Genomic DNA, 15,937 nt, shown 5'->3' on the forward strand with positions numbered 1-15,937 from the left:
CCCTCACCAGAGAGGCCCACAGGCACTTGCGGCCACGGAAGGGGTTACTTTCAAGAACTGCATCTTCTCCTTGTGTCATTCTAGGTCATGACCCCATGGGAGCATGTTTTCCCCAGGAGCCCCCCTCCCCTGCCTGCACCTCCTGGTGGACCTCAGCTCACTTCCTCCTCCATGACCCCCAACCCCCAGCTCAAGCCCCCTTCCAGCCTTACTTTATTTTTTTTATTTTTTGTTTTTTAGCTCTTTATTAGAATATAATTGCTTTACACTGTTGTGCCAGTTTCTGCTGTACAACAAAGTGAATCAGCTGTATTTATACATATACCCCCATATCCCCTCCCTCCCGCGACTCCCCCCCACCCTCCCTGTCCTGGCCCTCTAAGTCATCACCCATCATCGAGTTGATCTCCCTGTGTTATGCAGCAGCTTCCCACTAGCTATCTATTTTACATTTGGTAGTGTATATATGTCAGTGCTACTCTCTCACTTTGTCCCAGCCTCCCCTTCGCCCCCTACCCTGTGTCCTCAAGTCCGTTCTCTACATCTGCATCTTTATTCTTGCCCTGTCATTGGGTTCATCAGTACCATTTTTTTTAGATTCCATATATATGAGTTAGCATACGGTATTTGTTTTTCTCTTTCTGGCTTACTTCGCTCTGTATGACAGACTCTAGGTCCACTCACCTCACTACAAATAACTCAGTTTCATTCCTTTTTATGGCTGAGTAATATTCCATTGTATATATGTGTCATATCTTCTTTATCCATTCATCTGTTGTTGGGCATTTATCCAGCCTTACTTTAGACACAATGTCAAGCACAGGCTCCCTACTGCCACCCCCAGGCATATGCCCAACCCCTGTCCCAGCAGCTTCCAGCCTGCCTTGGGGGAATGTCTTTCAAGATGGCCCTTCAGGGAGGTGGCTGAGTGTCATTACTTGAGCCTCCGGTGGGAAGGGGATGGAGACCATAAGTGCCAGCAGAGGAGGAAGCCTGGTGGGTGGAGGGGGTTCCAGGGTGCAGGGTGGGGAGCTGCTTCCTAAACAATAGAAGAAAAAGACAGGGGTGAGGTGGGGGGCGGGAGGCCACTGACTCAGTTCCCCCTCCTCTCTCTGCTCCTGCCCAGGTGTTCCTGGGGAAATACCCAGGAGATCATTTGAACCATGCTCTAGTCCAACGCCACTGGACGATGAGGCCTTTGAAGTCCAGAGAGGTGAAGGGATTTGCCCAACATCAGACAGCAATTTGGCAGCCTGGCTGGGACCGTGACCCAAGCCTCAGGACCTTGACTAGTGCTTCTGAGTCAGCTAAGGAAATCCTTCAAACAGCCGCCAGCCCTGTGCCCACCCTAACTCCAGCACAGTGGAGAGACCACAGTCTGCCTGGATTTGCAGCTGGGACAGCTGTGCCAAAGTGGCACCTGACAACAGGCACCCAGGATCCTGCTGCCTGTGACCACCCGGCCCAACCCTCTCCTGCACTGGGCCCGGGAGGGCTAGGTTTAACCCTCGCCTGCCCCCAGTGTCCAGGGACCCCAAGCAGCAGGCTCAGGCAGCCTCTCACGCTCCCTCCCTCCCAGCTGCAGCTGGGCTGGGGTGGGAACTGGAAGGACATAGGGACACCCGGGCTCCTCACTGCCATGGCCCAGCCCTTTTCCTTCTTGAAGCAGCCAAGGTCACCATGCCAGATGGAGGCAGCGGTATTCCATCTGAGCCCTGGCTGCTCTGAGATCAGAGGGGCCCAACCCCCAGCTCCAGAAGGGGCATGCCCCCTCCCCAGGGAACACAGAGGTCAGGACCTTCGCACCCTTAGTGGGGGCCCAGCATCTCCTCCGCCTGCAGGGGAGCCAGGAGCCCCAGAGGGCTGCAGCAGGGCCAGAAATAGCCCGGACTTGCCTGGAAGGGAGGCTCTTTTTTGGTCCCCAGTGTGTTCCGATTCCCTTGTAATCACAATGGTCCATGGAGCCTGCAGGCCCCATGAAGAGCCAGGCCCGTCCCCATAGGAGAGGCGAAGTCAGAGGGTCAGCAGGAGGCACAGGGGAGGCTGAGAGCAGGGGGAGCAAATTCCTCAGGACTGGGAAGAGGGAAGGGCCAGGGGAGAGGAAGGGAGAGGAGAGAGGAGAGAGAGAAAGGCACGGGGTTAGAACCCCAGGGGTAGGGGATGGGTATTAAGAGGGGGGCACCTCTCCCTTAGAAACCACTGCTATCACTAGATGGTCACAAGTCCAAGCCAAGGGCACGAGCCTTTGGCTAACAGCCAGGCGAGGGTGTGAGAAGATCAGAGCCAGCAAGCCCCGGGGAGGGTGCAAGCGGACATCCAGGCTCCTTCCAGCCCTGGCCTTCTGACAACAGCCTCCCCACACTGCTGCCGCTACGCTGCCGCTGCCGGACGGACGGAAGGAAGGACGATGCGGGAGCTCGAAGAATCCCCGAATCTAAATTTAGCTGAGTGCTCCCACCTCCCCTGCCAAGAGCCAGCAGAGCCTGGAATGGTGGGAGCCCCACCCCCGACCCCCTGCCTGGTGCCAGCAGCAGGGAAACTGCCCCAAAAGCCGAGGGGTCTCTGCCAGGGAGACCCTCCAGCTCACACAGGGCAGGGGCTTTGCTCAACTGGGGGTCCTGGAGCCTGCTCCCCCATTCTTGAGGAGGTGGAGGCTGAGGTCAGTAAATGCCATAGTTGAGATTAGGTTAGGTGGGTTTGTGTCTCAGCTCTGGATGACCTCAGACATGTCCCTCAACCTCCCTAAGCCTCAGTTTCTTCACCTGTCAAATGGGTACAACAATCTCTCTGATCGATCTCAGATGATACGTGTCAGGCACTGGCCCTAACGACACAGAGTGGTCATTATTCCTCCACCACTGCCTGACTCAGGGGACCCTGAACTGGTTGATCATTCCAGATCCAGTCTGCATCTGCACTGAGGTACAAAGGTGAGGAAAACAGCCCTGATCTGCCCAGGAGCCTGACTCTAAGAAGAACTGATTAACTCCAGGAATCGCCATGCCCAGACCTTCCTGTGAACTGGGGTAGGGGTGGGACAGAGATGAATCCTCAAGCTGGGGAACGTGGGGACCATTGAGGTGATCCCTCATGGGCAGGCAGGGACACCGAGGCCCTGAGTGGGACCCAGCACTGCCCAGGGGCAGCTAGACAGATGACGGCAGAAGCAGGGTATGACCCCAGGCTCTCCATCACCTCCCCACTGACGTGGAAATCCCACTTCAGTCCTTCCGCCCACAGCGGCCAGGCCCTCTGAGCAGAACTCCCAGCCTGCAGCAGGGACATGAAAGGTTGCCCAATGTTAATGCCAGATGGGCAGATGCCTCCTTCTCAGCCAGCAGGAACCTCATTTGCAGCCGGTAGCTGAGCAAGGTCTCACATCCTCTTCCCAGCATCTCCCCATCCCCCACCAAATGCACAAGATGGAGATCACGTGGAGGAAGGGGAGGGACAAGGCCCTGATAAACCCACAAGCCCCCCTCCATCCATAATCTTGCTGGCAGGTCAGCGGGCCCTCCTGCCACAGGTACCTTCTGAGTCGGTGGGTCAGGAGTGCCTCCTCCTACAACAATGCTCCAAAGAGGAATTCCCAGTGCCCCAGATTTCTCAGCAACTGGTCTGAGGCAGAGGCTGTATCTAAACTCTCTTTCAAGGGTACCCCCTGTGATCTAAGGACCCAGATTCCCACAGAGGGGGCACAGTTGAGGGGAGGGGTCTTCCTAAGCCCTCCCCTGCCATGTCTTCTCTATCGGTGCCTCCCTTTTGTCAGGGACACATTAAGAAAGGGGCCTCCAAAAGGTAGAAGTGCCGGCCAAGACCTGGTCCTCACCAGCTTGCCTCCTGTCCTCCGCCCTCGCCAGGATTACTTCTGGGAGAAGGAGAGCTGTATCCTCACCCCATATCTCTGCTGCTGTGAGCCCAGCTCATTGACACTTCAACCCTCAGATGGGCTCAGGGTGAAATCAAAAGTAGGTGCTACTCACACAGAACAGTAGGAATGGGGTGTGAGAGGAGGAGAAGGCCAGGGTGGGGGCCAGGGGTCCTGGGATCCAGCTCCAGATGCACCACCTATTACCCCGGGCAAGTCCCCGGGACTCCATACCTCAGTTTCTTCATCTGAGAACTGGATAAGGTAGCAACACGGGGACGAGCCTAGCACAGGACTGTCAGCAGATGTTTCCTGAATGTGGGCCTGTTATTCCTTGAGTCGGGATGCAATCCCTTCAGTATGAAGCTGTGGTATGGTGGGCACAGAGTCAGACAACCTGGGTTCTAGACCCGGCTCTCCCACCATGTACCTAGAGGGCCGAGGGGTTGGGGTGGGGGATCCAAGGCAAGTCATCTCTCTCTGGGCCTCAGTCTCTTCTTTAATAAAACTCAGGGATCAGACTGAACTGTCAGGAATGGAAAACCTGTGACACACACCATCGCTTACTCATTCCCCAGCAGTGACAGGCATGAGCAGTCGATCACAGCACTGCTGCTAACTGAATTGAGTCAGATACAGTTTCAGAATTCCCAAACATCCTGCACCAGCTCGATGACCTTGAGCCTCAGGTTCCTCTTCTGTAAAATGGCCACACCCAGCTAAGTTGTGAGGATGAAACAATATATTCAAAATGGACTGCCAACAGTTCCGCTCTAGCAGGAGTAATTTTATGCTGCCATGTCTGGAGACTGGGTGGGGAGCTCTCCTCCCAAGCCAACAGCAGACAGCGTCGTCCAGTGAAAGGAGCTTGGGCGTGGATGACCTTGGGCAAGCTGTTGCAGCTTTCTAAGCCTCCGTTTCCCCAGAATAAAATGGGCTGATACTTACCTTACAGGATGAGCTTAAGGGTTAAATGAGGTAATCAGACAAAGCACCAGAAGAGCGACGGGCTCAGTAAATGGGAAGAGATGAGCTACCTTGATCCCCTCTCATCAGGCCCGGGCCTTAGCGGTGGGTGCACAGGCTGGTGAGAGGCACTGAGAGCTCCACAAGGCAGGGCCTGACTTCCTTATAAAGTCCTCAGTGAAGCCCCGTGTCCCCAAGTCCACCAATGATGGTGGATACATTGGAGTCTCTGGTCGTTGCCCCTGGCAGAAGCCATGGCCTCACTCGAGTGTGAATGCTTGGTCGTGGTGGGGAGCCCTTCCCTCCCAGGCCTCAGCCCTCCCTGGCTTCAGCCCTACCCCCACCCCTGGCTGCCTGCCCCTGTAACCAGCCTGCTGCCTGGCCTCCCCTGCCCACAGAACCAGGCCAACCTCGTTCAGGCCCCAGAGACTACCTTCTCTGAGGTGACAGGAAGCATGGTGGACTCAACTCCTAACCCAACCCACGGGGCGTCTGTCAGGCCTCAGACACTTCACCTGGGAAATGCGGAGACTGACAGGAAATGTCCGCAGCCCTCCCGGCTCTGAACCTCAGTGAGGGAGAGCCTGATGCAAAGCAGCTCCATCCCACTCTCCTGCCCCTCGCTGAAGACAGCGGCTTAAAACATTCCTCAGAGTGACCATTCCTCCCCCGCTCCGTTCCCATGTCCCTCCCATCCCGTGTGGGTGGTGTCTGACCTCCTCTGCTGGCCTGCAGCTGCTGCACCTGGCTGCCCAGCAGGGCTGACCTCAGGCTGACTCTTGAACTGTCACAAATTCACCAAACACAACATGCTTTGCATGTGCTGTTCTCCTGCCTGAAACACCTTCCTGTCTTCCCTCTCGGTGTACTCCTTCTCTTCCCCCAAGACCCTACCCAAAGACCATCTCCTCTGAGAAGCCCTCGCTTCCTTCCCTTCCCAGGCAGCCAGTCTCAGGCTCCCCTGGTGACTCTCACCCCCACTGACCTGTAATGATGAATAAGGGATGAAGAGTGGACAAAGCAGGCAGGCAGGTGGGTGGGTAACAGCCAGCCACACCCAGAGGCGGAAAGGGCAACTGGCCCTGGGAGGGCATGCATGCCCAGAGTCTGCTATGCAAAATAAGTCGGCTTGCTTATTACAAAATATCCTTTATTGATAAAATACCTCATACTTTAAAAAAAAAAAATACCTGCATATTACAACAAGGGAGTCACAGGCAACAATAGCGGGGGTCCCAAGGGGCACACACAAGACCAGTCAGCAGATGTCACAAGAGCGCCCCTCCCCCGGGCCCAGCCTCCCCGGCCCTGCCCCAAGGCAATGCCCTGGCCTCACACTGAGACAGGGAATGAGCTGGACAGCCTCCCGCCCCAGGAGGGACTCTCTTTGTTCCCCTCCATTCTCTCCACCCCCAGAAAATTCCCTCAGCATCCCTCCAAATCTAGCCAGACCCATCAGCGTGCCACCAGTGCCTGTGCTGCTCAGCCCCGCCCCCAAGACAAGATGCTCACTGGCTGAACGGTGAAGCCAGACACTGGCATGGGGAAGACTGGGAAACATCCTCCACATGCTCCCAATTGTTCCAGGTGCCAGTTCCAGGGTGGGGGAGGGGGCCAGGAAGGAGAGGCCCCTGGAGCCCCATCAGCGACGTGGAGCAACATGGCTGGGTCTGAGATGGGCAGACGGCACCCACCAGGGCAGGATCAGTTATGTACCACAGGGATCCATTTGGAGCTTGGAGCCCTGCCTGGGACTCCAGTGGGAGGCTCCCCCAGGAGTCCACAGGGCCCCTGCTCACCTGCTCCAGCCCCAGCACCCGCCACACACTCTCATCTCAGACGGTTCCCATGCGGTGGGTATTTTTAGCGATCTTGGGGAAACAATTTGCCTGCTTGATGACAAAAGACTTCTTCCCCATTGGGGGGCCCAAGCCAATGAAAACCCTCTTGGTGTTGCAGGTGAAATGTCGAGAAGCTGTCATGCAGCATAATCACTCAAATCTTTGCAGGCATAAGAAGACATTCTCAAAGAAATCCTTTAACTGAAATCCACGGTTCTGTCTGCCACTCCCCACTTCCAGTTTGGGGTAGGAATTCACACCCCAGGCACAGAACAAAAGTCTACAGGAAGACAGGCGGTGGTAAACACAGAAAAGGGGGATTTTTATATCACCAAATAATCGCATTTTCTGGTTCTCTAAGTGCGTTCCCCCATGGAGCTCAAAGCTTTCTGCGAAGCCTTTCATTTCCCTGCAGCAAGTAGGCGGCAAGCTATTGTCGCCCCGGTTTTTGCAGGGGGTGAACGCTAGTGATCAGGGCTCTCCCGTTGAGGCAGAGGCCAAGGCCTCCAGACCACCCCACTGAGGCATCCACACACCCACCCGCCTCCAGAGGGGCGCCGGGTGAGGAAAATAATCCACAGTTCTGCAGTTACAAATCCAAAAGCAGGGGGAAGGCGAAGAATGGCCCAAAGATGGTGTCAGCCCATAAAACCCCACCCAGGGCCTAATGGGGACCACGGGCACCAACACGGATGTCCGGCATCTTTTCTGCCTCTTCCTCAGCAGCAAGCCCTCCTGGAAAAAGTGGAAGACTGGCTTCCTGCTCTTTTCCAGGGGAAAATAAGAAAGAAACAAAATGCCACAAGCAAGTGATCAACCTGAAAACACAGGATCCTCAAGGTCTGCAGGGGTCTGGGGTTCTGGGAGGGAGTCTAGCCTCGGCTACATTCAGGAAGGTCCAAGTCTCAACCATCTGCCTGTGCACAGGCAGAAGGTGGAGAAGATGGTCTCCCACAGCCAAGCCAGCAAGGGGAGGCTTCAAATAGACCCCTGTGATCAGACCCCTGCCCCTGCCCCTCCAAGAGGGCTCCCAGGATGAGGCCTGCAGAACCAGGGGAGGGACCAGAAAGCCCCGGGGAGGTGGCCACATAAAACAGGGCAAGAAGCTGGGTGGCCCTGGCACACCACCTGGCACCAACCCCGCACGGGCAGCGGGCAGGCGTGCTCACCAGGCCGTCTGGGTCCACTGGCGGCAAAGGATCCTTCGGAAGGCACGACGAAAGTCCTGGTTGAAGATGGTGTAGATGACCGGGTTCAGCGAGCTGTTGCAGTAGCCGATCCAGAAGAAGAACTGGAAGAGGCCGTGGGGCACCTTGCAGTGCTGAGGGCAGATGGCACCCAGGCTGTAGCTGAAGAAGAAGGGGAACCAGCAGAGCACGAAGACGCCGATGACCACGGCCAGCACAAACGTGAACCGCTTCTCCCGGGTCAGCTGTGTCCGACGCCGCCACCACTGCCCCGCCGCAGTGCCCTCGCCCCTGCCCAGGAGCACCTGGCCACGTAGGGTCGCCAGCACCCGGGAAGCCTGCGGCTGCTGCAGAGATGGGCTGCACGCTGAGGCGGGAGACGCTGGCAAGGCCCGCGGCTCACACCCCTCCTCCTCCTCCTCCTCCTCCTCCTCTTCAGCCTCCTCCTCTGGAGATGTCCCACAAACACCTTCCTTCTGACCCTGGCCTGAGCTGGGAAGGGCGGGCCAGCTGGGTGGCAAGGCGGGGGTCCCAGAGTCTTCAGGGGTCTCCCCCTCATCCTTCTCCCCAGTGGGCTGGGAGCATCCGTTGGCCTCTCCAGCAGCAGCCAGTTGAGGGGCACGAGTGGGCAATGTGGCTGAGGCTGAAACTTCCCCAGGGGCAGGGCGGGGCTGCTTACCCTCCCCGGGGCCCCGCTTGGCCCTGGGGCCTCTGCGGTGGCTGCGCTTGGCGATCAGGTAGATGCGCAGGTAGACAAGGATCATGATAAGGCAGGGTGCAAAGAAAGATCCAATGCTGGAGGCCAGGATGTACCAGGCCTCTTGGTTGAGCTTGCACTGAGGGCGCCCGCGGGGCTGGGGAGCCTGGTCGCCCTTGTAGATGAGGGGCGGCAGCGAGATGACGGCTGCGATGAGCCACACGGTTAGAATGATGCATTTGATGCGGCGCGGGGTGCGCTTGGAGTTGTACTCCAGCGCGCGGCTCACGGCCCAGTAGCGGTCCAGGCTGATGGCACACAGGTGTACGATGGAGGAGGTGCAGAAGAGCACGTCGAGCGCCAGGTACACCTCGCACCAGGTGCGCCAGAAGTACCAGTAGCCCAGCAGCTCGTTGGCCAGCGAGAAAGGGATAATGAGCGTGGCAACCAGGATGTCGGCGGCAGCCAGCGACACTAGGAACAGGTTCTGAGGGGCGCGCAGCGAGCGGCTTGTCAGCACAGCCAAGATGACCAGAGCGTTGCCGAAGATGGTGAAAAGGATGAGGAAGGTGATGACCGCCGCGATAGCCGCAGTGGCCTGCACCGAGTAGGGCTCCTGGTGGTCCATGGCGGAGCCGGACGCGGCCAGAGGGGGCGCTGCTGGCCCAGCGCGTGCCCGGCCGGCGACAGCGCTTTCCCACCCAGGTCGGCTAGACGAGGGGGTCGTCCCGCGGGCTGCGCTGAAGGTGCCGAAGCCCCATGGCCAGGTCAAAGGGGGCCAGGAGATCGGGGGACGCCCGGGGCTGGCCACCGTCCTCCTACATTCTCTCGCACCGGAGCCCGGACTCCCTGCCGTCTGCCCCGGAGAAGTTTGCCAAGTTGTCCCGCTGCCGTCCCCGCCCCGCCCGGAGCCGGAGGACAGTTGCGCCCCGCCGCCGGGGGGCTGCTGGGATCACGCTGGGGCGCGGGGCCCCGGCCGGCCGGCCAGGGGACGCGCCGCCGGTTCTCGCAGGGGGCGCGGAGGCCGAGGCCCGCTCCGCTCCGCCGGCTCTAGCCCGGAGCCGCGCCTGCAGGCAGCCCGCCGCGGCAGGGGAGCGAGGAGGAGAGCGAGCGCGGCCGCAGGAGGGAGGAGACTGGAGGCGGGAGCGGGAGGAGGGAAGGGAGGCGGGGCGGGCGGTGGGACCCAGGGTGGGCGGAAGGTGCGCCTGGTTGAGGGGTGGGCGGGCCGCCGCCTCCCCGCGCCCGCGGCCGCCGCCCTGGCGCCCCTACCCAGTCTTCCTCCTGGCCACCGCGCCGCGGCGGGTCAGAGAGGCGCGGCGTCTGGGGCGTCCGGGACCAAGGGAAGGATGCTGGCAGAAGTGGAAGGGTCGGTGCCCGCGGGGAGCTGGGACGCGGCGCTGGCGGGTCCGCGGGCACCGAGGCGGGACGTGTCTCCTGCGGACTGCGGGGCTGCGGCCGGGCCCCCGAGTCCAGAGGGTGGGCGCGAGCCGACCTCCCCTCCCGCCGCCCGACAGCCCCAAGGAGAGGGTGGGTGGGTGTGTCGGGGCGCCGGGGCATAATGAACCACACCCCCTGACCTGAGCCCGAGAGGGAGGAAGCCGAGCGGAGAGCGTGGGGTGTGCGGGGAGACGGCTGGGAACCCCTTCCCCAAAGGCTTTCCCGCCCCGACTGGACTCCGTCGGGCCTGCGGAGCCCGAGGAGGCGCGCGGGGTGGCGAGCGCCGCCTGCCGAGCTCGTCAGCCGCCAGCCGGAGACCTGCATCCTCGCCGCGTCCTGGGGGGGCACTGAGAAGGCCCCCAAGCCCGGGGGGCAAGCGAGTGCTCAGAGCCTGGGATGGACGACTTCAGCGTCCCTGTTCCTCCTGCAGCTGCCTCAGTTTCCTCCATTAAGGGCAAAGAGGTAAGAAAAAAAAAATGGCTTGGACTCAAGTCTCAGTAACAACTGAGACTGAGGCGGGGGCGCGGGGGCGGGGCACTCGCCAACTCCGACCTTGTGACCGATAGGAAAAGGATGTTCCCTGGAGCAGAGCAAGACCTTGTCAAGGGTGGGGTGTTTTGACACAATTCAGAGAAAATCTGGGTCTCAGGGGCAGCTTCGAAGGGAAGCGCTTCCCTTTGCTTGTGAAGTGACCCCCCCTCTTCCCTGCTCCAGTCCTGCAGACTCCCCCCACCCCCGCACGCGTCGCAGCCCCCTTGGAGTGGCCACAGAAGGAGCAGTTGGGGTAGGAGGAAATTTCCGATTAGGCACACACCCCACCTACGCCCATTCTGGCCTCAAAGAGCTGCGCAGGACCAGGGCTCACCATGCACCCTCCCCCTACCCACGCTCCCTGTGGCCACTGCCACCAGTGCCAGCCTGGGCAGCCTCAGGGGGGCTTTCTTCACCATTTTCGGAGCCCCTAATGCTGTAACCCCAGCCTAGACCCAGGCCTTATATTTCTAGCCCACAGCTGTGCATGGCATCCTCTGTGTAAATAAGCATCAATCCACTTCCGAAAGTAGGGCTCCGCCAAAGGACATGGCCTTGATCCAGACTGCCTGCTCCATCTTCATGGAAGCGGAGAGTGTGGCCTCAAGGCGCCCACAATGTCTCACCCCTACCCAGGCTCAGACAGGTGGTACCCGCTCCCCACCCCCACCCCCCAGCCATGCTGCAGGACTGAGGGGGATCCTCCTTGATCCTGCACCGTCCCTGCCTCCTGCCAGTCTACCTAGTTCCCCTGTTAGATGCCAGTGCCCATAGCCTGGTGGGGTGGGTTCTACCTAGGCAAGGTTTGGAGAGGCAGCCAGCCTCCCCTGCCCCCTCCAGAGGCCGTTTTCATGAATGCATCCTTCAACTTGCCGGGCTTCCACCCCAGGGTCACCAGGAATGGAGAAATCTCAATAGCCCCTTCCCTGAGGAGGGACAGAGGGGTAGCCATTGGAGCCTGGGCAGCAGCCACCTAAGCAAGTACCTGCCTGTCCCTGTGGTTCCCTGTCCCATGTTCCCCGTCCCACAGCAGGGAATCCGAGCACCCTAGTGCTGCAAATGGGCTTTGAGAAGGACCTCTTTTCACTCTCTCCAGTCATTCTCAGGCTGGGGGGCCAGTGGTAACTCCCCAGACACTGCAATCAGCAGCAGCCTTGTGTCTGTTGGCCTGTTTTCCTTGAAAGGCCAGGCCTCCAGGACTCAGCAGGAACTGAGTCCAGGGCTGCTCATACCCACCCCACCCCATCCTTTCCCCCCTACAAGTCCACGCTGATTCTCACCTGGGCCTTCCCTGAAGGGGCAGCTCCGGATCCACCCATCCCTGGGCTCTGCTGGGTACCAGCCTAGGTTGAGGACAGCCAGAGAGTGTATACAGGAACCCTCGAGGCTCAGCCACCACCCAGGCTCTGTGTCGCCCGCTGCTGCCTCCCAGCCGCACCCACCCCCGAGACCAGCCGCTGGCTCCTGGGCAGTGGGGGCTGTTACGGAACTCGATTCCCGCTCCTCTCTGTGGTCTCCATCTCTCCACACACAGCCCTTCCCCAGCTGCCTGCTCCACAGAGCCCTGTGTGAATCAGAGCCTCAGGCCCCAGCAGGGCTTCCTTCAGCCCTTCCCAAACTAGAGCTGACCTACCCTCATTATCCCGCTCCACCAGCGCTGGCAGAGTTCAGTCCCAGACCTACTACCAGTCAGCAGCAGCAGCTGCCTAGGTAACTTGCAGCCACGTGTGGGGGAGGGGGAGGCAATGACAGGCACTGGCCTGCCTTCCAGGCCACGCCAGGCTACATACTGCTCCTGGACCTGCCCTGTGCTCCCACATCTCCAGTCCTTTCCAGGGGCTGTTTGCTCTGCCAGCAACATCCTCCTTACCCTTCCTTTTGTGCGTGGTGAACCCCTACTCTGTCTACAAGGTCCACTCACCTGTTTACCCCACTTCTCAGGCAAAGGGAGGTACCCTGCCCTCCCTCGGTGCCACTTTCACACTCACAGCACTGTACTGAGATGGAGTCTGGTGGTTGTTACACCACCCCCTCCATCAGGGCAGGCATCCCTTCTCTGTCCCCAGCACCTGGCCAAGATTGTTGAAAGGTGAGGAGTAACAGTAGCAGGCATCAGTAGATGTACACATGAGCTTTTCTTAGACAGGTGGTGCCCAAATGAAGGTGCCCCCAAGGGTTGTCCTTGGAAAGAGGGGCCATGGGGGAAAGGTGACCTAGTAGCATCTTTTCCAAAGAAAGGGGAGACAGTTGTCCCATCCCTGGCTGTGAGAGCACAGCAAGAGATGTGCCATCTCAGGGGCTTCCTAGGTGGCACAGTGGTTGAGAATCCGCCTGCCAATGCAGGGGACATGGGTTCAATCCCTGCTCCAGGAAGATCCCACATGCCGCGGAGCAACTAAGCCCATGCACCACAACTATTTAGCCTGAGCTTTAGAGCCTGTGAGCCACAACTGTTGAGCCCGTGTGCTGCAACTACTGAAGCCCACGCGCCTAGAGCCCGTACTCTGCAACAAGAGAAGCCATGGCAATAAGGAGCCTGTGCACCACAACGAAGAGTAGCAACTAAAGAAAGCCCACGCACAGCAAAAAAGACCCAATACAGCCAATTAAATAAATAAATAAATAAATAAATAAATAAATAAATAAATAAATAAATAAATTTTAAAAAAAGAGAGAGAGATGTGTTGCCTTGGTTGAAAGCCCTGGAACCCCTTCTCCAGGTCTGAAATGCAAGACTGGCCCCACTGCCTCCTGGGCCAGGGTTCCAGCATCTCAAGGTGCTGCCCTCCCTGCCCTGAGGGCCCACAGGGATGATCCCCCAAGCAGACTTCACCCCCCAGCTTTCCCCAGAAGCCCCAGCCTTTCAAATCCCTGGGACCCTTGCCCCAGACCACCCTTTATGATCCAGCCTCCCCACCGCCCCAGACCCTTGGGCCGTGCCCTCTGTGATGTAAGGCAGTCATTCTCTCTCCCTCCATCACACCTTGCCTGACAAAACCCCAACCCTGATCAAACCGAAATCATCCATCCTGCCTTTGACCAAGCGGCTGCTTTTTTCCGGAGCAGAACGTTCACTGCATCGACTGGCCTCCCTTTAAATTCATGACTACAAATCTCTAGACTTTCCTAGTGTGCTCACTTCCCCACGCTTCACAGTCAGCATCCCCCTCCTGCCCACCCCCTCCCCGCAGTGACTTTGCTTTGTACTTAAGAGAAAATGGAAGCCATCCTGCAGGCACACATCCCCCAAGTGCACCTGCATCCAAGCTGCATCTCCACTCCTAGGGCAAGTTCTCTGTGTGTGCCCTGGACCCCAAACCCACTCTGCTCTGTCAGTTATCCCCTCAGCAGCTGTCACTCCCCCCACTCTAAGGGCCAGCCCCCTCCTCAGGAAGCCCTCCATGCCCCCTGCAGCCGCCACCTTATTGTGTGCCTGGTCACTGTCTCTCATCCCTCAGATTCTCCCCTTCACCCTCCGCAGGGCATCTGCACCCCACCCTCCACTGAATCTGCTCCAGGTGGGTCACTCATGACTCCACACCACCGAGGGCCAGGCTCCGTTCTGTGTCCTGCTCTTAGCTCCTCAGCAGCATTTTACACAATGGACCCTTCCCCGGGGGACACTCTGCTCCCTCCTTGCAGGCCACTCCCCCTCAGTCTCCTTTCCTTCTGCCAAACCCTAAGTCAGTGACTCTCACTGGGAGTGATTTTTGCCTCTTCCCAGGGAAGTTTGGCAGCATCTGGAGACATTTTTTGACTTTCACCACAGGAGGTAGGGGGTTGCTACTGGCATCTAGCAGGTAGAGGCCAAAGATGTTACCAAACATCTTACAAGGCCCAGGACACCCACCCCACCCCCCACCCCAACACACACAGCAAAGACTCATCAGTCACAAAATGCTGCTAAGGCTGAGACTGAGAAACCACGCACAGGGGGATGCAGCGCTGGTTCAGTCTTGGAATTGTTTTCTTCTGCACCTGAGCTCTTCTTGGGGAATTTCACCCAGCCCCTGGCGCCCACCTGGATGCTGGTGGCTCTCCAAAGTACACCTCCTGCCCTGAGCTCCAGGCTCGCTCAGCCCACACACTCCCTGACCCACCCATGTGATGTCTAGTAGGCTCAGACTTCACACGCCCACTTCCCCTGAACCCTGTCTCTCCCCTCAGTTCTCAATGCTGAGATGCCCTCACCCCCTACATCCGACCACAGGTGTGCTTGCCTCAACCTCTGAAACATATTCCCAAAGCATCCACTTCTGACCCTTTCCATTGTCCCCATCACTCTCACTTGCACAACTGCAGTGACTACCAGCTGTTCTTTCCAATTCCAATTTGTTTTCCGGGGAGCATCTGGCATGACTTTTAAAATTTTAAATCAGATCTTGTCACATCCCTCCTTACAAACTTCCGGCAGCTGCTCCCTGCTGTTCTTGGAATAAAACCATCTCTTTCTGGCTGACCAGGCCCTGCCTGCCTTCCCCCACCCATGCACACATATCTCCCCACTCACACTGGCCTGACATAGCTTGCTTCTTTCTGCCTCAGGGCCTTTGCACTGGCTGCTCTTTCCCTGGATATTCCCAGGGCGGCAGCCTCCTGCCATTGAGGTTTCAGGTGAAATGCCAACAACCTATAGGAAATGCTCCTCCTCCCCCATCACTTATTAATCCCAGGTGCTTTATTTGCCTCTTTACTGTCCATCCGTCTCCCCATCCCTGAAAAACCTGTGAGAATAGAAAACCTGCCCTGTCCCCCATGTTATTCCCAGTGCCTCTCACAGAGCCTGCCTGGCATCTAAAGCCAATAGATGTGTGTTGGATGAGAGAATAAATTAAAGAGAGAGCCCACATAGCTGTGTGGTTGGGGATTGGAGAACAGGCCACAGATCCTGGGAGGAGGGGGCTAGCCACCTGGGCCCTGGTTGACACCCCAGGGCCCCACACATATCACACCCTGCATGCTGGGGTTGGACCATCAGCACAGGGTGGGGCTCATGGAACAGGCTGGGGCCCAGAGCTGACCTGGGGCACGGGCTCTGTAGTGATAGGTGGCTTCACGGGGAAGGACAGGACAAGGACAGCCTTGTCCCTGATCACCCCCGAAGACAGAGAGTGAGCAGTCTTCCCCAGGAGCCAGAAGGATCAGCCAGCCCCACTTCCCTCTCTGGAGAACCCAGAGTCCAAGATCAAAAGCCACGTGTTAATGGAGGCTCATGATGGGCAGCCTCTGAGAGCTGGGAGGGCCTTACAGCCCACACAGCACATCACCTCCTCTGACCCAGCGTGGCCACCAAGAAACCCCAGCCAGGTGTCGGAGGCCTGAGACCCACCTGTCATAATGCAGCCACACTCATTTCTAATAAATGGGCGCATGTACCAGAGACATGTACTGTCTCTATCCTAGGGTTGGC

At 58.4% G+C, this 15,937-nt stretch overlaps 1 protein-coding gene across 1 annotated transcript; it reads right to left on the reverse strand.

Moving 5' to 3' along the window:
- Nucleotides 1-889: 889 nt before the first annotated feature.
- Nucleotides 890-9,246, reverse strand: ADRA2B (adrenoceptor alpha 2B). Its single transcript, XM_057742375.1, has 2 exons — nucleotides 7,845-9,246; nucleotides 890-1,039 (listed from the first exon to the last, which is right to left on the reverse strand). Exons 1-2 carry the CDS (start codon nucleotides 9,185-9,187, stop codon nucleotides 913-915), a joined length of 1,470 nt encoding a protein of 489 aa, XP_057598358.1. The 5' UTR covers nucleotides 9,188-9,246; the 3' UTR covers nucleotides 890-912.
- Nucleotides 9,247-15,937: the final 6,691 nt, after the last annotated feature.

This window comes from Hippopotamus amphibius, chromosome 7 (assembly GCF_030028045.1).
Source record: "Hippopotamus amphibius kiboko isolate mHipAmp2 chromosome 7, mHipAmp2.hap2, whole genome shotgun sequence".
Classification (NCBI taxonomy): domain Eukaryota; kingdom Metazoa; phylum Chordata; class Mammalia; order Artiodactyla; family Hippopotamidae; genus Hippopotamus; species Hippopotamus amphibius.

What these genes read in the sequence shown, in the direction of transcription:
- ADRA2B (XM_057742375.1), bottom strand. Translation starts at nt 9,187, where the DNA reads ATGGACCACCAGGAGCCCTACTCGGTGCAGGCCACTGCGGCTATCGCG. An exon ending in CAGTGGACCCAGACGGCCTG is followed by an intron (nt 1,040 to 7,844) that starts GTGAGCACGCCT and finishes TCTATTGTTTAG; the next exon opens with GAAGCAGCTCCCCACCCTGC.